Source organism: Pollicipes pollicipes, unplaced genomic scaffold (genome assembly GCF_011947565.3).
Source record: "Pollicipes pollicipes isolate AB1234 unplaced genomic scaffold, Ppol_2.1 Scaffold_4295;HRSCAF=5057_pilon_pilon_pilon, whole genome shotgun sequence".
Classification (NCBI taxonomy): Eukaryota; Metazoa; Arthropoda; class Thecostraca; order Pollicipedomorpha; family Pollicipedidae; genus Pollicipes; species Pollicipes pollicipes.
The window spans coordinates 11,965,176-11,991,834 of NW_023596461.1; the positions used below are offsets into that span (position 1 = coordinate 11,965,176).

The window sequence follows — 26,659 nt, forward strand, 5'->3', positions numbered from 1 at the left end:
ACGCGCGTGGAGGCCCTGGGCCTGACTGAGGTGCTGGGCCGGGCACGCGCCCTGGTCGCGGAGGAGTCGGCAGCGGCGGCGGCCGCCGCTGCGGCTACGGCGGGCGCAGCAGCGGCACCGAGCAATGGGGTCGGCTTCTCACGCCAAGGAGCGCGCGGCGGCGGCGGCCGCGCCCAGCAGCCCGTATCCTGCTTCCGCTGCGGCGAGCGCGGCCATCTGGCTCGCTGGTGTCATCGCGACATCGTCTGCTTCAGGTGTAGACAAGAAGGTCACGTAGCGGCCCGCTGCATAAGATGAGCATGGCCATCCAGTGAGGAGTCTCGAAAGTCAGCCTCGAGACGGACACCCGGACTGTGTGTCACTGGATAACGGATCAGCTCAGCAGCAAGGCACGCGTGCGCGCAAAAGCTGCGTCGTACATGCTTATCAGACAAAGACTAGGCACGCTAAAAGCCCTGGCGGAGCAATATGACCTACAAGTGAGCGTACAGGCCGTCCCGTCTGCAACCAACAAAGCGGACGCACTCACGAAAGTACCGGCAAAGTGGCTGAAGGTGCACGCGCCGTCAGGCGCCAAAGGTCCCTCGGTCGCAGGCGCTGCCGCCGAAGCCGGCATGGCAAGCGCGGAGGAAGTGTCGGCCAGCGGCGGAGGTGACGACGCCGGCTCCGGTGTTGACGCTGCCGCGGCCGCTACGGGAACCGCAGGTGGCGCTACCTGCGCTCCGGCGACCGCCGCTACGGGCGACGACGGGTCAACCTGGGTCAGCAGCGAGAAGATTTGCGAAGTTCACGAGGCCGCTGGGCACCCGGGTGTGCGGCGCACTCTGTACTTTTGTCGCCGAGCCAGACTGAGTGCGACGAATCGAGCGGTACGCGATCTAGTGCGGGTCTGTCAGCAGTGTCAATCCGTCGACCCCGCCTCCGTGCGGTGGGAGCGGGGCAAGCTGGCAGTGAGTGACAACTGGCGGCGACTTAGTATGGATATAACTCGAGTCGGCGCCGCGCAACATCATACGATCGCCGGTTGCGGACCGTCAAGGTTCGCTGTGTGGCGACGTCTGAGGAGGCAGGACAGCGCCAGCGTCATCGAACAGCTGGAGCAAGTGTTCCGTGAGAGAGGAGCACCGACGGAACTGTTGACCGATAACGCGACAGTTTTCCGCAGTCACGCTTTTGTAAACTTCGCGGAGCGTGATGCGGTTCCGAAGTGCGTATCAGCCATCCGGGAACGGCGTAGTGGAGCGCTGTCACCGTACGGTGAAGCGGAGCACCAGCTGCCCCGTGCTGGACGCCGTGTACTGGTACAACGTCACGCCTAAGGACGACGTGAGCACCGGTACGGCGCCGGCGAACGCTCTGTACGCGTATGAGGTGAGAATCCGCGGTATTGACAAGAACTAGCACGATCCCGGGACTGTGACATGTCGATTCAGTGCCGCCGATCAGGTGTGGATTCGCGACCCAAGTCGCAGATGCGACCCCCTAGCGTGACTGGAACCGTGACCCGCGTGGTATCGCCTCAAACTGTAGAAGTAGACGGGGTGCCGCGTCACGTGCGTGACTTGCGAGCAGGCGATGCCCCGACGCGTGTAACGCCAGCTGAGGAGACCGGACCGAGTACTCAGGTAGGCGATGAAGACGCCGACGACTGCGGCTGCTGGCTGGTACGGCGGGGAGGCGACGGCCAAGTCGAAGCGCCGCCGGCTGCGGCGGACAGAGCAATCCGCGACGAGACGCATGAGGAGGTAGCGGGCGGTCCGCCCGAGGAAGAAGAGGGGATCTATAGGGGAGAGGAAAGAGAGGGCACTCCCGCCGGAGAGCCCAGGAGGAATTATCGGCTGGTCAGACCACGCGCCTGCGACTTGTGCGACGAGCGTTGATCCACTCTGCGGCGTTGGCGCAGGATCTGGGGGGAGTGTGAGCTGCTGATTGAGTTTGTGATCGGGTATCAGGGGGGGGGGGGAGTGTGAAGGGAAACCTTCATCTGGTGCGCAGCGGAAGCGGCGAAGTGGGCACAAGGGGCGAGGAACAGCGGAAGGAGAAACTTTTTGGCGAGACCAGCGTCGGGGAGGGAAAAACGGCGAGGGGGTGCGTAGCTTGGAGAGCAGGGTACCGAGCTGTGTACGCTGTTCAAGACCAGCGGGAGTGACATGTTGCGTGGCTCAAATACATAGCATTTTTGGGGTCCGCTAGCTGCTTCTTACACAAACGTGATGCACAACGTTAGGAAAATATGTGCATAGCTTCCCCGCACTGGAGATCACTGGTTACAAAAGTATTTCCTAACTACGGGACCACAAAGTTGTTTTGCTGATCAACGGAGTGACTAAATGCGGGTAGATTTACGTGTTTAGCAGCTGCACTGATGAAGACGGTCCAAATTTCTCTCATCCGGGACGACAAAATCACAATTTATCGAAAAATCTTCACTGAACTAGTTACAAGGAAGGTGACAGATTTAATGAGATTGAAGCAACCATCATAAAAGATGCGATCAACTTGCTTATGATCATCAGTGTACTTTTAAGTGGCAGTGGCTGATAAGGAGTGGCAAAGACCGCTCTAGATAAGAAGCTGTCATATTTGGTAACTGTGCGTGTCAGTACGTCATTTTTTCATTGCATCGTGGAACGTTTGAGTGACGTTGACGTGCTGTCAAACGAGCCATGCGAAATTACCACTCGTAGGATCTTGAACTCGTTGATAGATGACAGCACTGGCACATTTTTCAGTTTCCACGCAACTTGATATTATGTTCTCCAAGTGAAGTTTGGGGAGATGCAGTTGCGGCACTGTTGCGAGTTGGGAGAATGTCCTGCCCTATGAAGCTCAAATTTTTGGGAACACTTCAAAAGAATCCCGAAAACATTGTGCAACTTGATGCTGAAGCCTACAAAGCATAGCTAAGTAGTCGAAAAATACAAGCACATCCTAAGCGCGACAAGCCGGTTCGGGCCGCGCCGCTGAAGCTTTACAATTTTTGGACAGTGACGCTCGCACGGCCTGCGGCACCGTTCGTATTAATCGTTCTTCACAGAGTTCAGAAATAACGCATAGAGTCAACCAAATTAAAAAAGCCAGCAGACATAGACTGAATGGCTGTTACCATGCCCTTGCAAGCGGCTTTCAAAGATCCGCACAAAATAAACTAATAAGGCATTCCAAACCATGGCAGCGGAGTGGATCAGGGCGTCCGAAGCATTCCATCCCTCAGAAAATAGTGGGCCTTCAGAACACTGGAAGGTTATGTCGCCTTGACATAGGAACCACTGCAATTATCATATGCGTTTTTTTATCCGTTGATGCATTTTGATCACAAACATTGATGACGCTGGACACATCTTAGGTACAAAAACACTACGGTCGCTCCGTAGTAAAACAGTTCTAGACGTGACACATACAATCGACAAATGTACGCACACTGGAAAATCCTCATGTAGGTATGTGTTGGCATATAGACTGATGCGATCATTACTGCATTAAAACAATGCCCCTGATATCAGCAAATGACGATTCTTCATGACCAGTCTTGTATCATCATCAGTAGCCTTGAGAGTGCCTGTAAAGCTCCAATGACGACGGAATGAAATGAAATGCAGAAGTTATTGGTTCGGACAGGTGATATTTAAGCCGACCCGTAGGCCAGAGATGTTTGTCACGTACTCTCAAGAAGTCTGATATGTCACAAACATTTCTACGTTTCTCTCATACCACCTTTGCATATCACTCTCGGCACGTCTGGTGTGATTGAATACGGTGTTACCAAGCTTGATTGGTAACAGTCCAGAGGATTGATAAGTTGCGTCAGAAAAGGCCTAGTGGGATATTCGTCCCTCAAACCTTTGTTTACGAAGTCAGTGGCGTAAGCAATGTGTACAACTTGTGCTCAAACTATGTCAAATTGATTACTTGCCATTTGACGCCATTCTCGCAGCCGTACCTAGTAAAAGTCCAGATAGGACGTTATTACCAAATTTGTTTGCGATTGTTAGGTTTATGCCTTACCTCACGCTGGCGCACGATAGACTCGGACCTACTGTGCCTAACCCTGCTCTATGCACGTTCTTCAGTGTGTTTCGATGCCACTGTGCCTGTCTTCCCATCTTACCATGTATACTGTGTTTTGGCAGCTGCTGAGGTACGTGATCCAGTGCGCCACCCAGCCGTATCCCTGCCGGCCAGGGACCGACTTTGACTTGGCCTCGGTCGAGACACTGGCCTACTGGGCCCGCAGCGGCTGCCGCCTGGACACCGCTTTGCTCGCCGGTTTGATGTCCGCCCTGCCTCGTACCAGACTAAAAGAGACGGCTAGGGTAGGCAATAATTCGTTTGTGCCACGTTGGTGGAAACACGTATTATTTCTTTGTTCAAACGGAGAGAAATCTTTAAGCTTGAGCCTGAAATTTATCGTACCCTCGGCTTCTGAAAGCTTGGAACAGCCTTTTTAAGTTGAGCTACAGCCTTAAATGAGTGTGTTTTTGTGGGTTTTTTTCCTCGGCGTGACAAGAATATGAAACAGCTGGAACTTGGTTTCTACGAACAGTTTTGTGATCCTGTTTTTCCGCGACTCCGATGCATCTTCCTTCCAGCATGCCCCCGCTACCTTTTGCCCAGCATGTGCGCAATGGCCTTAATCTTAATGTGAGCCCAACTCGGAACCCAATATATTGCTTCTGCCTATCCAGGCAACTGAGACTGCCAGTTTAAACCTGTGTGTACACCTTGCTGGGGCGCAGCAAAAGGCGCCGACCGGGCAGTACATGTCGCGCCAGGCTTCGAGCATGCCAAAGTATGGTGAAGAGTAACATAATTGATGGGAAGGGGCTCGAAGCGCACACGTGGTTTCCATACGGGGACACGGTCTCGAGGGTGCACGCATGTCGGAAATCATTCCCCAGTGTTGCTTGCCACTGGTTAGCTTCCTGTCGTGTGCTCAGCTGCCCTGGCACTCAAGATCGCTCACCGTTATTTTCTCGCCATCGTAGATAGCAAGTCAAGCCTAGATCAAGCTTAACACGCTCCCGGTTGGCCGGATGGATACTCTTCGATCGGGTGGGGTATCAGTTTGACCTCCCGTGAGATTTCATAAAGTAAGAAAGCTAAAGACACAAAATTCACAGGGTGTCTTGGCCTGTATATGAAACCACTAATGTCATACTTTAAAGCTTCTGTGTCAAATAGGGTCAAACGAGGTCAAACCCCACATTGGTTTCCAAAGTGCCCTCAGAACCTCGACACCTGTTCTAAGAAAAAAATCGCATGCTCAATAAAGGTCAGTGACCTTGTTTTGCCTTTCGAATATTGTGGGGACCAAAATCACGCAAGAGTGTCTTGAGCTTTGCATTTGACTAAGCGATGAAGGTTACGCTAGGCAGTATGTTCCTGCTAACAAAGCGTTGACACGAGTCATTTTAGGTCAGTGCCCCTTACTGACCTACAGGAAATCCACCGAAGGTGTAAGGCGGCTCCTGTTATCAATAAACTTGAAATGTGCACCAGATCAATATAATTTGTTCATTTCATTGTCGCATTGGCTAAGGAAGTATTTTAAAGATTTGTGACTTTGTCTACCTCTCGGGTGTTGCATTAGATTCAAAACTTTCCTAGAAACTGATTTCCCTGAGTTCATGGCCTGAGTCTCATCTACCGTAGATCAGCTATCATACTAGGTATTTTTTAATTGATGATGCCAAACGATCCGCTGTTCAACGGTCTGCAGCCATGCAAAATTAGACCCAACTACACCGCGCTGTTCGGAAACCATTCCAGAAAGACCTTCGAGGGAGGGAAAATTTGATGCCCAGCCTGAGCGCATGTTATGCTTAAATATGAGGCCGCTTCGAGTCCCAAGGATGGGAAAAGACTGCTTTTGTGACTAGACTGTCCCATTTTCTAGGGCCGATGTGCCTGCATTCTTCGCAGGAACATTCATCCTGGCCTTAGTTGAAATATATTTTATACATGAATGTTTCGGTTATGTGCATGATATTGCAAGGTGCGCTGTTCCAAGAGGCCTTCGGTGATACGTCGATTACTGATGACGCTATTGTGCATGGACGTCATTGCCATCTCATATCATGTGGTATCGCGTTACCCTGATGGCGGAAATTACGTCTGCAGAAATGTAGTCGGCGACAAAGAATACGTTTTTACAACCCTTGCCTACATGGGTATGTAAAAATGGGTCTGGGGAGCCAATCCAATTGTGCGTATTCCTCCAGACCTGTGTATATGAATTTGATCATACTCTGGTCGCTTTTGACGATTTGTGCGACGTCACAGTGTCAACATGTTGTCTGGTATATTGTGTGCATTGTGTACTTCTCAGCTACGTTTGTTCCCACATCGTTGGCAACCTGCGAGTCATTTGCTTCTAGTATTTATGAATGTCCCGTTTGGTCAAATTCCTAGTTTCTGGTCTCCCTGAATATGAATCGGTACAGTCTTCACAGCTCATTTGTACTCCGCTATGTTTCGTGCCCGCTACTGATTTTACGCCACGTCGCTCGATCATCTCCGAAGGTTGTGTGCAACGCCGTCATTGCTTTCGTCGGTATTTTATGTTAGCCTGCGCGCGGCGGGCCAAGCAAACCTCACAGTTGCCCCTCGCCCTTATCGCCTACGACGGCTGTGCGGTTTAAGTTTTTGTGTTGACTCGGTGCTGGTGTTGTTTGCAGGACTGGATAGCACATAGTCGCATCTGCTCCGGACTTCAGCGGGCACAAAAGCCACCTATCTACAACTTGCTGCTGGAGGGTTACCGGTTCGGATACATGGCTGAAGGTGAGTAGGCTGCCGAATAAATGTTCCGCGCTTATTTGGAGTATATTACGGAGACATCTCACCGGCATGTCAAATATCAGCAGAGTGCTGGCACATTTTTTGGCTGCATTGAGCCTACTTTATGTACACCACGAAACTGCAATGTCCAGTTGGCTATTGATGATGTCTTCAAGTCAGATTTTGGAATATCTTCTCCAAGTCGTACTCATTGCCATGTCATAATTTTACACATTTATATATTAAACACACTGGATTTTGCACTACATATTGCAGCTCACGCCCCTAGTGGGGAAAAATATACGCAAGCTGTCCACAAATCACAGCAACTCGCGATATATCTTGCACTCATTGTTGTGTAGATCGCCTTTTGTGTCTGCCCCTAACAGAAGTGTATGAATCATTAAAGAGGAGTTGCAGCTGCATCCGCATCCCAAGCCTATCACTTTTCAGGATGTGGGACGCTTCTTCACCCGGTTCGACGGGGATCGGTACGAGCCGATTGCCCCGCCGGCCATTCTTTTCCCGGCGCTGCGGCGTGAACGCGAGAACAAAACGAGCTTCGTCGAGTCGCCGATAGACGGCAGTGACAGCCACATGGAGGACGACGTCAAGGATGAATAGGGGGAATGAAGACCGGCACCTCCTTCAGTGTGAACCGGCGTCTGGCCAAAGATCCTCCCCGAGGACCAAGACGATGAGGAGGACACTGATGGTGATGCCGTGACCGCTGACGGAGGCCCAGTGAAACACTGATGGCCACGTTGTGGCTCTGAAGAAAAGTACACGGGTGTTCTGAGTACCTCACCTGCCTCAGTTACTCTGTTTCGCCGTACATATGTGTATGTTCATTTGTAGGTGCTATGTATGCACCGAACCAGTGGCATTTCTCTTAGATTGCTCACGTTATATTGACGTAGGCGATCATAGGCAATCAGTGCTTGCAGGCTTATTGTGATGATAATTTTTGCCTAGTGCGCACATTTGTCTGTGAAAATTTTCCGTGCCATCGCTTGTGTTTCTGATGCCAACTGTATAAATATGTGCTTTTACCACCTGTGCATTCGTTAGAATCATATCAGTGACATGCGATGAAGTGGTTTCGTACTCTGCAATGCAGTTTTTGCTGTGGAAAACATCACCAGTGATATTCAGTCATTTGTTCAGGCATTGAAATGTGTTGATTGTTATGTCATTAGGTCGTCAATGCCTATTGCTTACATAGCTGCAATGTGTTCTCAAGTTTTTTGCCTTCAGTTACGCCGATAACTGTATCCTGTTTGTCTACATTTATCGTTCGTAGGTACCTCCTGCGGTTCGTAACGCAGTTTCACAAAGGAGCCGACGTCAGCTTGTGTGTGCGTCATATGGAACGAAACCGTGCAATATTTGTAGCAATGTGTAGATGCATGCACAATATGCCACTAAACGAATGATATTTTTCCTTTGGATAAATACAAGGCGACCTTTGAATACACTGAAGGCCCACTTTTTGTAGGCAATGAGAGAGCACGGACATTGCCCATGAACCATGATGAGGCGCTTCAGCATGGATTGCTTTCTATTATTTTTACATGAATTTCTGAGAGAATTACGTCGGGCTTCGGTGGTTTTCAAAACGTAGAAGTCGTCCTGCATGGCTATAACGTTTGCACGCATGGAGCCCCACAACTCGAAGTACGAGCGGCGGGGTATAGTAACGTCAGAGAACACCAGACGCCGTCCTTGCCGGAGACAGTTCGGCTCTCCGTGGCCTACAGCTCGAGTATACCTGACGCCGCCATTGCTCGCTGCCCCCGCGCGACCCCGGCGTGACTAGTCTGACCCGGCATGCCTGGTAAGCGCAACCTGTTGGATGGCGCTGGAGGTTGTTGCCAGCGGTACCAGGTGCCGGATAACGACCGTGCTGGTGGCTAGTCGGCTGTCTCCAACCCGTCGCACAGCTGACCCGTGAGCCTGCAGCCGTCCTCACCGTCTCTAGCCCTCACGCGTTCCTGACAACGCCTCTACCGGTGGCAGGTCGTTTGGCGGCGGCCCACAGCCAGCCACACACTGCGCGCCGGCCGCTCGGGCTGTAATCGGCCCGGATGGGTTCCGCTGTGCGCGCAGGCCAGCTCCGTAAACCGCCGCTCGCTGTCACTGTTGGGCTGCCGGTGCACCAAGGGCTGTCGACAGATCGCGTACGTATAGTAAAGAACATTTTGTAGGTGGTGCAGCGTTCCACTGAAGATGTAAGTGAAAGTTTAACGTAATATCTCACTACTATTTTGTTGCCAAATTGACATGTAGGTATTCTGTTTAGCTTTTGTTAACGCTTTCGAAAACAAAGTCAGCTTATTTGGTTTCCAGTTATGTCAGGGTCATTAGTTACGCGACATGTTCAAATGTTTAATTATGACTTTCATGTCTATGTCTGATGTACTATGACACACTGACACCCTGTTATCAGCTTTTCGTGCAGTGTTTGTTGAACAGATTGCAATCTCCATGTTTTCAATTCCATGTTTTGAATGATTTAACCCAGTGTCACTCGCCGCCACCACCAAACACTTATTTGAACCCCACCAATGACGGGTTAACATATTCCGTTCGAATGCCCTTTGCTCGGGTGGGCAGGTCAGGCTGGTCACCCTGAGATCTCGGAAAGCAAGAAAGCTGAAGGAACTGAATTCAAACGGTATTTTGAGCTGTGTGAACTCATATGTGTAAAGATTTAAGGCTCTTAGATCATGGCGATCTGGTCAAACAGGAACAAGAATGCCTGGTTTCACATCGATGCCTGAAGTGCTCTCCCCTCCCCTACGCCCACCTATGTCCATGAGACAAAACTGTCTCATGGAAACACTGAATCTAGATGATGCCGGTGCTAAGCAAATGTTATCTGGTGCACATTTACATTTAACGACATTTTTCGACCCTTGTATGCTACTTGTGACCAAACTTTTCAAGACTTTTTAATTTTTGCACTTTAAGGTGCATTAAGGATTATGCTAGGCGGTATGCTCATAAAAACAAAATGCTCCCCTGTGATTTCTAGGTACGCAGTCTTTCCCGAACTTAAATGAACTTAAAAGCCGTATGGAAGGTGCATAATGCGGTTCCTGCTCTCAAGAACTTAAAAACAGCACAAGAAACCATGCCACACATTAAGTTGCGGCAACAAACAGATTATTTCTTAACTTCGTCAAACATTTGCCCTTGACCTTTAGCTATTGGAATTCATCAGTTCTTATGTTGCCTAAGAAATCATCTCCGAGATGTATGGCTTTGTTTATCGCCCTCCTGCTAAATCAGATGGAACGATTCCTTTAATACTGTCGTCACTGAACCCATGGCCTGATTTCCATTAGCGGCAGGACAGCACCCTTACATGGTACAGCTAAATCGCTGACACTGAAAAACCCGCTAAACATTTGTCTACTGTAACGGATACTTGGGAGCGGCTGCGCCGCGCTGTGCACGAATCATTCCGTAAAATATTGGGGGGGGGGAGGGGCGAGGAGGGGGTAAAATACACCCACACCCAAGCACATGTTAACCTGCACCCGGGGAGCCCGTCACATACCACATGTTCGGAGTGGGTCAATTTCACCGCCTGAGACATAAAAAAGAACAAAGGCTACAAGAACCAACTTCACAAGATACGGTTGCCTGTATGCAAACTAAATTTTGTCACACTTTCAGGCCCCTAGTCCATACCTTCGGGTTAAACAAGATCAAACAATGCTTATCTCCCGATCGGTGTTAAAGGTACAACCACAACTCCTTATGGAAGCGTCTTAAACATAAATACCTGCTCTGAGCAAAACGAAGCTGGCATTCGTTTTAGATCTGGGGCCTTGTTTAACCTTTCGATGGTCATGGTGACCGAATACAACATTGCTTAGTTTCTGTAATCTTAAGAAACGTCAAACAGAACGATAGGTAACATGCTGATGAAAAAAATGTTGGTCCTTGTCATTTTGTCACTTTCGGTCAATGACATTCTCTGAACTTTACGAACTTCACTGAAGATCCTTTTACAATCCCTGTTATTAAAACCTTCGACGTGAGCACCACAGATTACCTCACAAAGTACGCTCTATCTTAAAAGACAGGTTCATTTTCCCCTTCGATTGACCTTCATACCTCACCAAGGTGAAATGAAGTAATTCGGAACTAATTCGTAAAACACGCCGTTGTGGCATGATATTGAACGAGTCCTCAGAGGTTGCGTTCGCTGATAGTCACGGGCTAAATTTGACGGGCCATGATCTAGGTAAGCGGCCTTAAAGAGATGCTTCACACTTGAAGCAATCATCACACATGATGAAATCACGTCACTTACAACCACTGGCATACTTTTTGTATGATAAAGATTGTTCCAGACGGGACAATTATTTCTTATGTAAATATGCTTTTCACTGCGCAATCGTTTGGTTACGTCACGATTTATTACACAACATTGATTGAGCGCCGATTGACGGCCATTATGCCTAGAAACACGCTCACAAGCGCCCGATATAAGCGCCTCGACAACTATATTTGTTTTGGCCTTGATTGCCATATGGCTTATAGACCAAATACAATTTGAATGACGCTCTTACCACGTCGTGAATGAGACGGTGGCTTGGAAATACTGAGTTTGATTTCAAATAAAATGACTCTTTCCGGACCCCAGGGTATTGCGGTACGGTAAGCTTCCGCCGTTAAATTCAGCCTTTGCCCTGACTTTGCGCGATCGGAGCATGAAGGTCAGTGCTAAGCCAACAAACACCACTTAGCGTGAGTTCTGATTTCAGAAATCCATCGATTGAAAAGCTTTACATAAAATCTTAGAAGTGTTAAACAACGTAAACCTAAGTTTTATACCAAATGATTCGCTATTTAATTGCCAACTGCAATGCAAAATTTGGCGTTGCAGTGTAGCGGTAAGCTTTCCGAATCTTGTCTCGGAAGCCATCAGCAACTCCTATTTTTTACACTTTTTGATTTTTTTGGAACTTTTGAGAACTCCTTTCAAAAAACTTTGAAAAGTGCTTTTCAGCGTTATAAAAATTTGGAAAACCAATTCGTTCAAAATGTCTGCAAACTCCAACAAAGGCTTGCACCGAAATGCATCTGCTTTGACAACGAGATTTTGGTTTGTCAGGAATGTGCTTGTTAACAGTTCGTGACAACCAGATATGTTCTAAAAAACATTTTGTTGTCTATTTCCCTCACTTGTCAGCAAGTAACGTCAGCACATATTTTTATGTATACTGAGAATGAAAGCAAAAAACTGTTGACATTTAGTTGATTCAGACTTGCCTTCCTCCAAAGCAATGACATCCCATTTGTAGTTAATAAGAACTACCGGCTTTCCACGATGCTTAGAACAGACACTAAGTCACAGAAAAGAATCTTAGCAAGAGTTAATGGGTAATGGACCACGAATGACCAGCGCGTGTGCTAATCTTGTTGCTGACCGAATACTAACTGCTACGGTACAGTACGAAGGTAAAACCAAACATTACAGAATCGAGAGGACTAAACAGCCTCCGCGCTCGCCCGCGCCACCCAAGCGGACCGCCGCCGCCGCCGTCAGCCCGCCAATTTTGATTTGTCAAAAGACTTGGATTTTGGTTTGTCAGGAATGTGCATGTTGAAAGTTTGTGATAACCAGATATGTTCAAAAAAATCCACTTTGGTGTCTATCTCCCTCACTTGTCAGCAAGTAACGTCAGCACATATTTTTATGTATACTCAGAATGAAAGCAAAGAACGGTTGTCATTCAGTTGAGTCAGACTTGCCTCCCTCCAAAGGAATGACACCAGCGCCGGCAACAATGCATCTCGTGCTGCACAGCTCGTGCGGCTCTCGTGAGTACGCGCCGGGCACCTCCTCCCCGCGCGGCCGCACAAAACTGAAACATGCATTAGCTTCTAGTAAGGCCACTCGCGATTTTCAAAGCTGCCAACTTTTGAAGTTAGCTGTTCTTGATCAAAATCCGAACCGTATTATTTCAAAAACGTGTCAAACATTTGCCGGGCGGCTTAAAATGTAAAGCGGGTAGCGTGACAACCCATTAGGTACCTAGACCACGATGAGTGGTGTACGATATACATGATGGCATTAGTAACGCGTTTAGGAAACTGCAACATGTACCAATTAGACAAGATAGCTGATGTATCGTTATTTGGCCAAGTATTCCCTCTTTCCTCATTGGCATTCCAAGGATGAAAGGAGTATTGTGAGGTGAAACGGGGAGGCTCATGTCAGCATTAGTTGCATCGGTCATTCCGAAAGTATATAATAAGTGACACCCCTGGCTGCACCCTTTTCTCCCTCCTTGTCCTAACTTAATAAATTGCGACTCTCACTGATGTTACAGCGCGCACGAGCATTTGCATCCGGTTCGGCCACACAGCACTGATTTCAAATCCCCGCTTCTCATTGGGAGGTTTAAACGGCCTCGGCCGTGACGTGCCGCAGTTCTCGAACCGTTAACCGCCGCATTTGACTTCCGTTTCTATTCCGGCGCTCCGACCCGTGTATGTTTTATCCGTGCAAGGCTGAATCTGCTGAGCTTGGAATCTACTCTCGATATTTGAAACAGCGCACGTGGTTGTTGAATGCTGCTGATGGATGCTGCGGAGTTTTCGAATGAGAAGGAAGTGATGCATTGGGTCAGTGGAGAGCGGAATGCTGAGACATCCTTGCTTTTCCTGCCAACGGAAATTTTGGAACATATCTTGTGTTTCCTGAGCGTAGAAGATCTTGCTTCTGTGTCACAAGTGTGCAAGAGGCTTAATGATGTCCATACTTCAGAGAAAGTATGGAAGTTTGGATTTAAGTCCAGGTGAGTTCCTGCTCTTAAAATGTCAGATTGCTGAAAAGGTGATTTTTGCTGCTAGCTGTAATCCAGTCTTACTACAGCTGGCATGTAAAAATTATTGCGAGATGGGATGTGATCACACCAATTTTGTAAATGTACATATATTTTAGATGTGTGTATGCACCCATGGATGCATATTTCTGACTTCAGACAGTGCCAACTACTGTAGCAATTCAGCCAGCGGTTGCAAATAGCGTACCCTCATTACATTCAGCTGACTGGCTGTGTGATGCACCTGCTGACAAATGTATGTCAACTTTCATGCCCTTTTTGTACTTCTGCTGTACACTGATTTCTAAGTTGTTTCTGGAGATTGTTTGACCATTTTAGAAGAAATTGAATGCTTGTCCATACACCAATCAAAGTGGCCTAAAGTTTGATGTATAATATGTTATTCTTCACATGGCCTATCAATACCTGTAGTTTTGGATTGGGATGATGATTTCCTGAAAGCAGATGATGATATCAGGGAGAAGTATGTTTTGCACTTACCCTCTGTAAAGCTCACATAAAACATGAAGTTTAGATGTACAACATATTGTTATTAGGCACTGCATACCTTGAATTTGGTGTATGGAAATGCAGTGCAGCTGATAAGTATGTGGTTAAGTCCATTTATCAAATTACAAAGGGGGGCAGACAGCTGATCAAAGCTTTCCTTGCAAATCATCCTCATGAACCTCATTTGGAACATCTTTGGTTGAATTTTACATGGCATTATCATGCTATTCTGCTTAGATGGGAAGGGTTTCATGATAACTTTTCATTGCAGATGCATTTTGTGCTAAATTGTCTCAGTAAGCAAGACCTGAACTATATGCAACCAATGCCAGTAACAGAGATGACATTTTGAACAAAAGATAAAGAGTGTTGGTGATGACTTTGGTAAATGATGGTCCACCTAAAAAAATTGTTAGTGTCTTGCCACTGCTACTGTGTTTTAAAAGGCTCTTATCCTGTCTTTTCCATTCAACCATATGCAGAGAGTGTGAGGTGTTGATAGATGTCATTTGTTGCTCTGAAATTCTGACTGTAGGATATGAAGTGTTCTTCTAATTTATTGTAGTGCCAAACTATGCCCTGGGACATTTTATGCAAGTTAGTTTTAACAAGTTCAGAAACCAGTGCTGCAGGGGACAGAGCCTAGTGCCAGAAATTAGGCAGCTCTTTGCTAATTCAGTGATGGTGGTATATCATCTTGTAACCCATATAGTGATATACTTTATGGTGGTAAATGCAAAGAACTGAGTGTCTTTAGGTCAGTGGTTCATGGACAACCAACAGTTGTTATTTGATCTCCATTTTGTTGATACACAGCATTTTCCAGCAATCCTTTATTTCCATCTCTCAAATGGTGATTAGCATCTTAAAGAAACTTAGCATTGGTCTTGTATCAATAGCACACCACAAAAGAACTGATGCATGACACCAGTAGTGGACGGCTGTCCTACTAAAAGAAATTCAGCTGTATTTGGTATCATAATTAAAAGTGGTCAAGAGCAACCCATCTTTTTCACATTACCACCAAAAATTGGAGTTCCTATGCTTTAAACAACTGTTGATTTATGGGCGTCTCCTTTATTCAGCCCTATCCAAGTGGAACCAAAGGTCTCAAGAAATATGACAATGTTGATCATGTTGTTACTGACCAGTTGCAGTGATGGTATGGCGAGGAAAATGTGGCGTGCATGGTGGTGTGCGTCACGTTTGATTCCATATGCGGACTTAATATGTCATTGATTGAATCGCGCTCGCTGTGCCCAATGTTTTGACCAAGACTATTGAGCTAGGCGTGATATTTAGGCAGGTCTTCCACCCAAGAGACCTCCCAACGTGCCGATTTGCGTCAGTCGTGACCTTGTGTTCTTGTTTCGCAGGTACCCGCGCTTGTTGCAGCCCTCGTGCCGACCTGCCCTGCTGCGCGTGTTTGAGCGGTGCGGCCGCAGCTGGCGGCGTACTGCGAGGTTCCGCGCCTCGGCTGGCCACCACCTGCGCACGGCCCTAGCCAAGACGGCCGACAGATGCTACTCAGTCCGACTGCCTGCCGGACCCCGCCTATGGAAGAGTTCCGCAAGCTGGTGCCCGTCCATGGTACCCTGTTGAATCGGGATGCGCTACTGGAGGTCATCTATCCCCGCCAACACTGTCCGTAAGTTGGATCACACTGTCGGGGTGGTCTGGTGTCATGCAGTGTGCTCAGCTGTATGCAATTTGTCAACCATAAATTCTTAGTCACATAGGCACTGCACGTGTTATGTACTTCGTGTAATCCTTCACGTGCCCTTTGCCATGTGAATGCTGATGAAAGAGATCATCCAGAGTCTTAAGTATTCATTGTTCTAAATTTTTGGTCTTAAACTACGGAGCTTCTCATACTTCTGACAGTTGGGCCATATTGAGCAACGGTGGCCATTTCTCAAGGAGCGTGATGGTGTCTCTTGTCGCTCTGTCCCGCTTTCCCCTTAGTTTGGAATGACAATCTTATCCCTGACATTTTGTGGGACAGAACCAAGACTGGATCAAGGGCTCACTCCAGTGTCACTACCCTGTCTTCCTCTAGGCTTACCTTCTGTTGTCGTGATGGTATGGCGAGGCGTATCTTAAGGCGTATCTATGGCGTATCTTAACAGCTTGCTAGTATCGTACGTACCGGGCTGCTCGGTCCAGTACCTTGGTTTATTCCCCACCACTACCTTCATGCTTTTTTCATATGCTCTGCTATCACCTAAGTAATCTGCAGACCGAACCAGACTATTCGCTCCAGAAATTTTACTCATTGACTTATATATAAGCATCCGACATCACAACTGGTCTGCGCAGTGGACAGTTCGCTCGAGAAGATAATTCGCTCGAGAAGTTTTACTCATTGACTTATATATAAGCATCCGACATCACAACTGGTCTCCGGAGTGGACAGATGCTGTGTTAGGCATATGTGTAATTCGAGCCTTCTTTGGCAGGGATGATGACCTGTCTCTGCGCTACTATGCGCGGATGCTGTTCCGCGAGATCCAGCGAGACGTCGTGCTGCTGCCCATGTTCCGGGAGTACATGCAGCGCCCAGCGCAGCATGTAAACGTGCCCGAAGCCTTTTATCTGATGAGCCTCTGGATGGTCCCGGAGCAAACCAACAACCGAGAGTCCAGTCTTAAGGCGTGAGTCTCTCATCTTCTTACCAGATGCTCAATCTCCATGCGGAAATTCAAGATTTGGCACGACCATGTTCTGCCAGCTCGACTGTGTTTCTAATGTATATGTAGCTCTTCCTGATGGGCACAAGTATGCAACTAATCTCACAGCCGTTTTCTGTGTTTATTTGTGCCGATGGTAGCTGACTGCAGGCTGTCTGTTACCTACGCTTATGGAATTTTTCATGTTGTCGCTCTGCACAGAAATGCCACACCGCGCTGTGTTTTTACTACAGATGCATCAACAGGACTTGATGCATGGTGTAGCAAATAGCTAGGTCAAACTTAGTATGCCAATGTCATCGTGGTTTTCGCCAGAGGAACGCGATACAAGGCACTTATCTCACATATTGATAAAGTCTTTACGTTGCAACATTCGTCTCCATCTTCCCCCCCCCCCCCCCCCCCCCCCCGTGAACAAAGACGACCTTTCATGTGTACATGCGAGCGTTGACACGGCGTGGTTTTACAGCTGCTACATCAAGGTCGCCGGCCTGGTTTTGGACGAGCTGCGTCGGAAGCTCCCGGAGCACCCGGCCGCCGCCTGGGATACGTGCAAAAAGAACCCGTTCGGACCTACGCTGTGGACGGATGACCAGACACTGATGCTCTTGGACGTGCTGAACATCGTGCTGTATGACAGCTTGCCCTAATGAAGGATGAAGAGCCAGCGGACGCACCGGCTGCCGAGCTGAACACACTGGTGAGTGTACTGCAGTAAATATTTATCAATGTTTCCTGGACGTTGAAGTAGGTGAAATCACACACAGGACATGCGCAGGCTTCTCTTTCTGATCTATTTTCCCTGATGTTGTTTTCGGTGCGGGGCTATGAATTGCGAAGCATAATGTCAGCCATGCGTTTCCGCCGGTTTGTCGTAAGGTTCATTATGCGGCTCCTGTCAGATGGCATAACACCGAACACCCTGTTGCGATGTCTGCACAGTCTAGAATCCAGAGTCTCCGTGAAAATTGTTGACTTTGACGATTGACCATGGTAGTCATGATAAAATGCTCGTCAATGTGGTCGTTACTAATAGGTGATGTTTGATTTGAGTAAGTGTGATATCCGTTTTACAATCTATTGCTGGCTCTGTGACTGAATGGTGTGATGGACTGTTTGCTCTCGTTGTGTGGAAGTTACTACTGTTGCCCGCAGCACAATGCATTAAATGGTTTACTATTTCCTTTTTCAGGTGCTCTACCTTCGTCGCCACCTCCACTGTGCCGGCTCCGGGACGCAGACTGTAATGGGGACGGTCTACTCCTCGGTAGCTGGCATGCTGGGTGTCAACCTCCACAACGTGCAGTTCCCGCATAGCTCGATGATCTGCTGGCACCGAACGTGAGCATGGTCGCAAGGGGCGTGGGGAATGGGTCTTCTTGCACCATTGACGCTAAATAGACAGACTGGCTGCTCAAGTCATGTCTTTTTGGGTGTTACTGCTTTCACGGCGTGCATCTATCCACCAGTTTTTGTAGTCACTTGATGCCAAAGAAATTGATGCATTTTTCATGATAAATGGTGCATTTTGATACGTTTGTTTCTTGCAACAAAGGCATTTATTATTGAAATCAGCGTTGGTAAACGCATCACTTCTCTTTTCCTTAAAAGAAAGTTTCAAATTCACCGTTTTATTTGGTGCTATAAAATTTTCTTCGGAGCGATTGGTCACTGCGATACGGAGGAATTAATCCAAAGTAATGGCGTGGTGTTACGCATGATTTGTATGTAATGACGTTGATCATTTCCTTAAAACTAAGTATTCATTTCCTAACTATAACATCCAAATTGTGTGAAGCCAATCGCATTGATGCACGATGTGTTGTCGTTTTGTGCAAACGCAGCAATTGTGCACTGACTGTGTTTGTGTTGTTTAGTCTTGTCTAGTTTGCCTTTTTATAAATTTGTTTATGTGCCTTTTTCTTTGTGACTGAAGTTGTCTGTTACACAGTGATGTAATGCAATTTATATGACGCATTTATAAATGCATGCAGTTCATTGTGCACGATGTCTTGACGTGCTGCTCCTCACGCAGGGACAGTGAAGAGTGCCTGTTCATCGACGTTGTCCGTCGCGGCATGCAGCTATCCAGAGAGCAGGTGTTGGAGGAGTTGAATGCTGTACATCCGGACATGGATCTTCAGATGCTGGAACCCTTCCCCAGAGCAGGGGTACGTGATGCACCTGATTTTGCAAATTCTAGGAGAACAGGGCCTGTTATATGGGGTACGTGGATTTTTTTCTTGAAAAATCTGCCGTTTTGTTTAACGAGTAGTTCTATGCCTGCCTTTGGCAAAGGAACTTTGCAAAGAAAGCACTAGAGTCTCAGGTCCAGGGTGTTTTGTTCTTATATGAATCTGTGAATACCAGCAGCCCCGCTACAACTTGTGATAAGTCCTGCTGTGTGTACACTCTTCAGTGTGCTGTGCTGTGGTGCCAGTACGATGTCCCTCTTTGTCTTAAGTGATGCATTGTTTTTGACAGCTGCTGGGCCGCCTGATCAATGGCGCCACCCATCCGGATGCCCGCCGGCCAGAGAATGGCTTCGACCTGGTCTCGTTTGAGACGCTGGCCTGCTGGGCCCGTAGCGACTGTCGCCTGGACATGGCTGCGCTCGACGACCTGATGTCCGCCCTGGCTCGTACCAGACCCATGTACACGCACCGCCTGCTGCAGGTCAGTGGTGTTTGATGACGCTAGACCTGAACAATCAGCACGTACAATCTAAGAAGCATGCATAAATCGCTTAACCCAGCATGTGTGCTGTGTGTAATCCTCTAGAAAGCCTCGGCTTCGGCCAATTGTCCTTGTCGATTTCATTCATCAGGCGGTGCTGAGGTGGGCAGCGATGGCACAGCGGCGTCGCGCCTTCTTTTCGTTGCGTTTGGCGGTTGTTTTCAACCATTGTTGGAAATATACGTCTGGTTCACTTTGATGCGCCTGATAATTGTGTACGATGTAGATGTGAATGGACGTCTGCAAGGTGACGTTCTGATCTCATCTTTGGTTCACAGAAGTATCGAATTCGTACATGGCCCGCAGTCGAGGGCTGGGCGTTGCGTCCAAGCTTGTGTCAGAAAAAAAACACGTGGCGATACAACGGGGGAATCTGATGTGACCTTATTTTCACTGCTTTCCGTCTGCAGCAATTCGTCCAGGCTAACGACATATTTCTGGCGGAGAACGAGAGGCGTGGCTTGGAAGTACTCATGAAGCACTTCAAGAGGATGTACAAACGGCTGGCGCTCTCCCTGGATGAACAAGAGGCCAAAGTCCAGGAACTGGTAAGAAAAATGAACTCGATTTGATGAAATTGCCAATGCGTGAAGTTACTCCTGTAGCTTCTCACCAACGTGATGCGGAAGCATGCGTTTGCGTAGTCGTGTGAGTGGTGCATTTGGGTTCCGTGGTGTTTGTGTCATGTTATGTTGTGCATGCATGTCGGTCAGTTAAGTGTACGTCTTTTTGCGAGCGCACCTTAAAATGCTGAATGCTAAATGCCGCTGGCTAAATGCCGCTGTGGAACATGTTTAATCCCATGTCTAAGCATCATCAGCATACAAATATGATGCAGATGTGCTGTTGTTTCGTCGTTTTGCGCGTGTGAGTTTTTGTTTCAAGGATTTGTGGATGCCCTATTTTCTCTCTTTATTGTTCTTGGTTTGGCTGATGCTCGGTACTGTCACTCAGCTCATTTGTTTTCATTTATGTTTTGTGTCACGCTTCTCATGTTATACCATGCCCCTCAATCATCTCCCGCGGTTGTGTGCAACGCCGTCAGTATTTTCATCGGTGTTGCAGGTGAACCTCCGCGCGGCGGACCGAGCAGCGGGCGACTATCCGAGGCAGTTGGGCGTCGGTGACGTCGTCACGTACGGCGACGGGCACCTGGCTGTGGTGTACGGCTGCTCACCATACTACGAGGTCTCACAGGTATGAGCGGTTTAAATGAAGCTACAGGATCAGGCCAGTCCATGTCTGACCCCATTTGTACTGTTTTGTAAGAAGTTGGTCTAGTTACGTGGCAAAGCCTGAGAAGTCAACTCGACTTTTTGGTTGTTTTGTCACTTCTTCCACAGCAAGGCAGTCGCTGAATGCCTTGTAAATATTTATTTGTGTGACTAGTGGTTGCCTTATTTTACTACCAGTGATCTTTTTTTGAAAGAGGGGATATGGAATGTCTTCAGCATGTTGGGTTATAATGTATCTAATGCGGTCAATTATGGTTTTGCGATGTCCTGTCTGCCTTTCACATAATTCGCTTTCAATGCATGCATTGCTGTATCATATATGTGTCTCTGTTTCATACAGACATGTTGCATTTGTGTCATTCTTTCATTCTGGGTTTTTCCCCTTCTTGATTGGTAGTAGAAATCGGTGCATCAGTGATGGGCATGTAGGGTACCAATTTGCCACGGATGTCACTTGAATTTCTTGAAACTCACTTGACACGTGAAAGTTCCTTACCAGCATTTCCACGAAGCCTCACAGTTTGCCCTCGCTCTCATCTTCTACGGCGGCCACGTGGTGTGAGTTATTGTGTTGACTCGGGGTTGGTGGTGTTTGCAGGACTGGATAGCACATAGTCGCGCCTGCTCCGGACTTCAGCGGGGAGAAAAGCAACCTTTCTACAACTTGCTGATGGAGGGTGACCGTTTCGGATGCATGGCTGAAGGTGAGCAGGCTCCCCGAGTAAATGTTGTGCACTGATTCGGAGTACATTACACTGACATCCCACCAGTATGTCAGTTATGAGCAGAGCGCTGGCATATTTTGTTTGGGTGCATTGGACCAGCTTTATGCACTCCACAAAGCTGCTATGTTGAGTTGACTATTGATGATGTCTACATGGCAGCTTTCGGAATATCTGCTCTGGTTCGTATTCATTGCTATTTCATGAGTTCCAATATTTCTACATTACACAGCCAAACTGTACGTTGCACTACGTGGTGCAGCCCACGCCCCTAGCTGCCGCTGAAAAAATATTGTTGGGCTGTCTACAAATCACAGCAACTTGCAATATGTCTTGCACCCATTCTTGTGTAGAGCGCCCCTTCTGTCTGCCACTAACAGAAGTGGATGTATCATTGCAGAGGAGCTGCAACTGGCCCCAGATCCCCAGCCTATCGATCATCAGGAAGTGGGACGCTTCTTCACCCGGTTCGACGGGGAGCGGTACGAGCCGATCGCTCCGCTGGCCATTCTCTTCCCCGAGCCGCGGCGTGAGCATGAGTCAAAAACGAGCTTCGTGGAGTCTCCGATAGATGGCAGCGACAGCGACTGGGAAGACGACGTCGAGGATGAAGAGGAAGAATGGAGACGGGCACCTCCCACAGTGTGGATGGGCGTTTGGCCAGAGATCCTTCCCGAGGACTCAGATGATGAAGAGGACACTGATGATGTTGCCGTGGCCGGTGACGGTGGCCCGGTGGACCACTGATGGGTGCGTTGAATTGTGCGGAAAATCACAGGGGTTTTCTGAATACCTCAGCTGCCTCAGTAACTCTGTATGGCTGTACATATGTGCATATTCGTGTGCAGGTGTTTTGTTTGCATCTAACCCATGGCATTTCACTGTGATTTGTCACGCTGTATTGACGCCTTTTATCCCAGTCAGTCGGTGCTTGCAGACATAACGTCATGATGCTGTTTCTCAGGTGCCTTCATTTGTATGTGATAGTTTTTGTGCCATCGGTTGTTTATTTCATGCCGGCTTGAGAAATATGTGCATGTGCCACCTGTACATTCGTTTGTATCATGAGTGATATGTGACGAATGATTTCGTACCTGGCATGCAGTGGTGGCTGTGCGAAAGCTCATCAGTGATATTTCGTCAATTGTTAAGGCATTGAAATGTGTCCATTGCTTTGTTCATATCTATGCTCAGGCATTGGAATGTGTTCATTGCTAGGTCATCATGGGCTATTGCTTACATACCTGTGATATGTTTTCAAGTCTTGTGCCTTCATTAACGCTGATAATTGTGTCCTGTTTATCTACATTTATCGGCGGTGGATAGGCAATTGGTGATTGCGGATGTAACGTGATCATCCTGTTTCTCAGGCCCCTACAGTTGTATGTGATAATTTTCTGTGCCATCAGTTTGGTATGTAATACGAGCTTTAGAAGTATGCGCATGTGCCATTTCTACATTCATCTGTATGATATGAGTGATATGTTACGAGTGATTTCGCCCTTGGCTGTGGGAAGGCTCATCAGTGATGTATAGTCAATTGTTTAGGCGTTGAAATGTGTTCCTTGCTGTGCCTTAGGGCTTCGTGGGCTATTACTTGCATAGCTGTGATATGTTGTAAAGTCTTGTGCCTTCATTTTCGCCGATAATTGTGTCCTGTACATGCACATTTGCCGGTGGTAGGTACCACGTGCCGTTGGTAACGCAGTTTTACAAAGGAGCGACTTCGGGCTTTGCGTGCGTCATATGGCACGAAGCCCTGCAAGATGTGTAACCATGTGTATATGCGTGCGCAATATACTAATAAATCGATGTCATTTTTCCTGAGATGAATGCAAGGCGGATTTCAATACACTGAAGGCCCTTTTTTATAAGCAGTGAGACAGCACCGACATTGCTCATGACCTATGATGCGGTGCGTCAGCATGGATTGCTTTCCATTATGTTTGACATGAATTCCTGAAAGAATTACGTCGGGCTTCGGTAATTTTCAACAAGCAGAAGTGCATGGCGAAATTACTGGCACGTGCGGGGCCTCACAACTCGCATTACGAGCGGTGACGCAGGCCCGGTAAACTTCGCTGGCCAGAAATCACATGTCTTTGGCGCCTTTGCCGGTTAAGTGCTTATTTCATTTTGAACGTGCACATATCGTTGCGACCAGATGTCCGAGCGTGAGGAAAAATGCGAACAATTCAAAAGAAAGAAATAGTAGGCACTCATGTATGTGACTACGGAAAGTTTGCGCCATGGCAAATGGCATCAGGCTACCTGTGACCATCGCCCCAGTCGGATCGCACGTTACGTGCTCCTTCCACCCGCTTGATCCCCTTATACGCTGAGGGAGTGACCGGCCAAAACCAGTGAGAGAGTCCGCGACCCACCACTGACTGGTGACTGACAAGTGACTTCCATTAGGATGGACAAGGCCATCAAGAGAGCGGTGATCGACGCGGTGAAGCAGGGAAACCGCCTGAATTCTGTTAATGAGCAGGTGACGGCGACCGTGGCCAAAGCTGTGGTCGATAAGGATGAACAGTTCAAACAGCAGGGGCCTGGGGCTGGGGGAATAGAGGAAACCAAGCGTAAACTAAATGACCGAAGCATTGCCCAAGACGTCTCCGCCTTCACACGCGCCCGGGTAGCCGGCTACATAACCTTCGCTCGGGTGGGTGGTCATTTTGAGCGCCCCCTGAGATCTCGGGAACTTAGACAGCTAGAGATACCGGACTAACGAGGCGTGTTGACCTGTACGCTAAGTCACTCAGGTCAAAGTTTCAGGTTCCTAAGTCATGACCTTCGTGTTAAAAAGGTGAAGCAATATCAAGTTTCAGTGTCAGAGGGAGGGGGGGGGGGGGCGAATACATTGTGTCCCCTGCGCACTTAGTCACGCTGCCAAGCGCATCGTCACGAGAAAGAACCGCTTTTTGCGCTTTGACGACATTGCCCCAACGGACCCGATCTGTAGGCAGCGTCACCTGTAGGCGGCAGCACCACCGTAGTTAGCGCCACCACCGTAGGTGGCGTCATCTACAACTCCGCGCAATTCGTGCCGAGCTACGTTAGCGGGCCAAGGGCACGAGCCAATGCTGGCTTTAGGGCACTAGCAAAACGGGAACATTTCATCAGTTTGCCCGTCACAAAAATCATGCGCTGAAGTGAAAATCCAGAGTGAAATCATACGTGTAAAACAAAATAGCAACACATGATTTACCAAGTGCAGCCACAGAAATCGTGACTGATGGAATACTGACTCTTTAATTCGGAACAAACGTGATGCACAACGCTAGGAAAAACTGGGCTTAGCTTCCCCGTACTGGAGATCACTGGTTAAGAGAGCATTTGCTAACTACGGGACCACAAAGTTGTTTTGTTGATCAACGAAGTGATTAAATGCGTTTAGGTTTGCGTGTGTATTATCTGCACTGATGATCACGGTCCAAATTTATCTCATCCGAGACAAAATTAACAATTCATCGAAAAATCTTAGCTGTACTAGTTAAAAGGAAGGTGCCAGATTTCATGAGATTGAAGCAACCATCACATAGGATGCAATCAACATGCTTATAATCATCAGTGTGCTTTTAAGTGGCAGCGGCTGATACGGAGTGGCATAGACCGCTCTAGATAAGAAAACTGTTATATCTGGTAACTGTTCTTTTCAGTGCGTCATTCTTTCATTGCATCGTGGAACGTTTGTGTGACGTTGACGTGCTGTCAAATGAGCCATGCGAAATTACCACTCGTAGTATCTCGAACTCGTTGAGAGATGGCAGCACTGGCGCATTTTTCACTTATCGACCACAGCTTCGGCCACGGTCGCCGTCACCTGCTCCTTGACAGAATTCAGGAGGTTTCCCTGCGTCACCGCGTTGATCACCGCTCTCTTGATGGCCTCGTCCATCCTAATGGAAGTCACTTGTCAGTCACCAGTCAGTGCTGAGCCGCGGACACTCTCACTTGGCTCGGCCGGTCACTCCCCCGGCGTATAAGGGGAGCGAGCGAGTGGACGGAGCAGGTAACGTGCGATCCGACTGGGGCGGTGGTCACAGGTAGCCTGATGCCACTTGCCATTGCCCAAACTTTTCTTAGTCATAAACATGAGCTTACATGAGCATGACGTGACATGACATGACAAACATGAGCATTTGTTTCTCTTAAATTTTTTGCATTTTTCCTCTCGCTCGACATCTGGTCGCAACGATATGTGCACGTTCAAAATGAAGTTAATTCTTAACTGCCAAATGAGCTGAAGCCATGTGATTTCTGGCCAACGAAGTTTACCGGGCTTGCGCCACCGCTCATAATGCGAGTTGTGACGCCCCGCACGTGCAAACAGTTTCACCATGCGTGACAACTTCCGCTTGTTGAACATTACGGAAGTCCGACGTATTTCCGCCGGCAGTACGGTAAAATTAATTTTAGTTGAATTGAAATGTCAAGATTTAAAAGTCACCCTCGCACTCATGACAACATAAGAGCGTTATTCAAATTGTATCAATTCGCAAGCCATACGGCAATCAGGGTCGAGAGAATACAGTTGTCGAGGAGTTTATATCTGGCGTTTGTGAGCGCGTTTGTAGATATAATGGCCGTCAATGGACGCTCAACCCATGTTGTGCAATATATGATGACGTAATCAAACTATGAAGCATTCAGGAAAATATTTACTAGAGATAATTGTACTGTCTGGAGCAGTCTTTTGCATTTAAAAGTATACGTCAAACGTATAAAACGCGTTATAAAACGCATATGCGCGCATAAAACGTTAGTTATAAGTGGCGTGGTTTCATCATGTCTGATGATTGCTCCAGTATGTTCAAATGTGAAACACTCCTTCAAGACCGCCGACCTAGATCATGGCCGGTCAAATTTACCCCGTGAGTATCAGTGAACGCAACATCTAAGGACTCGTTCAATGTCAGGCCAAAACGAAGGAATCGGAATCGTTCTAAAACTAAGGAATCTAAGGAATGGTTAGAAAACTAAGGAATCGTTCCATCTGATGAAACAACGGAGTAGTAAGTGAAGCCGTACATCTCGGAGATAATTTCTTATGCAGCATAACACTCAAACTGATGAATTTCAATAGCGTAGGGTCAAGGACAAAGGTTAGATCAAGGCAACAAATAACCTGC

At 47.8% G+C, this 26,659-nt stretch overlaps 2 protein-coding genes across 2 annotated transcripts; both read left to right on the forward strand.

Moving 5' to 3' along the window:
* The first annotated feature begins 15,694 nt into the window (after nt 1-15,694).
* LOC119097160 (uncharacterized) lies at nt 15,695-17,478 on the forward strand. Its single transcript, XM_037220219.1, has 3 exons — nt 15,695-15,786; nt 16,598-16,792; nt 17,298-17,478. Exons 1-3 carry the CDS (start codon nt 15,695-15,697, stop codon nt 17,476-17,478), a joined length of 468 nt encoding a protein of 155 aa, XP_037076114.1.
* LOC119097637 (F-box only protein 21-like) lies at nt 17,474-23,304 on the forward strand. The gene is made up of 8 exons (XM_037220677.1): nt 17,474-17,528; nt 18,021-18,169; nt 18,864-18,999; nt 19,313-19,504; nt 19,975-20,112; nt 20,630-20,761; nt 21,398-21,503; nt 21,922-23,304. Exons 1-8 carry the CDS (start codon nt 17,478-17,480, stop codon nt 22,266-22,268), a joined length of 1,251 nt encoding a protein of 416 aa, XP_037076572.1. The 5' UTR covers nt 17,474-17,477; the 3' UTR covers nt 22,269-23,304.
* The last annotated feature ends 3,355 nt before the right edge of the window (nt 23,305-26,659 follow it).

Bases quoted from the DNA above. Each gene is read 5' to 3' on its own strand.
- LOC119097637 (XM_037220677.1), top strand. From the start codon at position 17,478: ATGAAGGATGAAGAGCCAGCGGACGCACCGGCTGCCGAGCTGAACACA. The intron at 17,529-18,020 runs GTGAGTGTACTG...TTCCTTTTTCAG, and splicing joins CTGCCGAGCTGAACACACTG to GTGCTCTACCTTCGTCGCCA. The intron at 20,113-20,629 runs GTAAGAAAAATG...TCGGTGTTGCAG, and splicing joins AGGCCAAAGTCCAGGAACTG to GTGAACCTCCGCGCGGCGGA.
- LOC119097160 (XM_037220219.1), top strand. From the start codon at position 15,695: ATGGAAGAGTTCCGCAAGCTGGTGCCCGTCCATGGTACCCTGTTGAAT. The intron at 15,787-16,597 runs GTAAGTTGGATC...CTTCTTTGGCAG, and splicing joins TATCCCCGCCAACACTGTCC to GGATGATGACCTGTCTCTGC. The intron at 16,793-17,297 runs GTGAGTCTCTCA...GTGGTTTTACAG, and splicing joins CGAGAGTCCAGTCTTAAGGC to CTGCTACATCAAGGTCGCCG.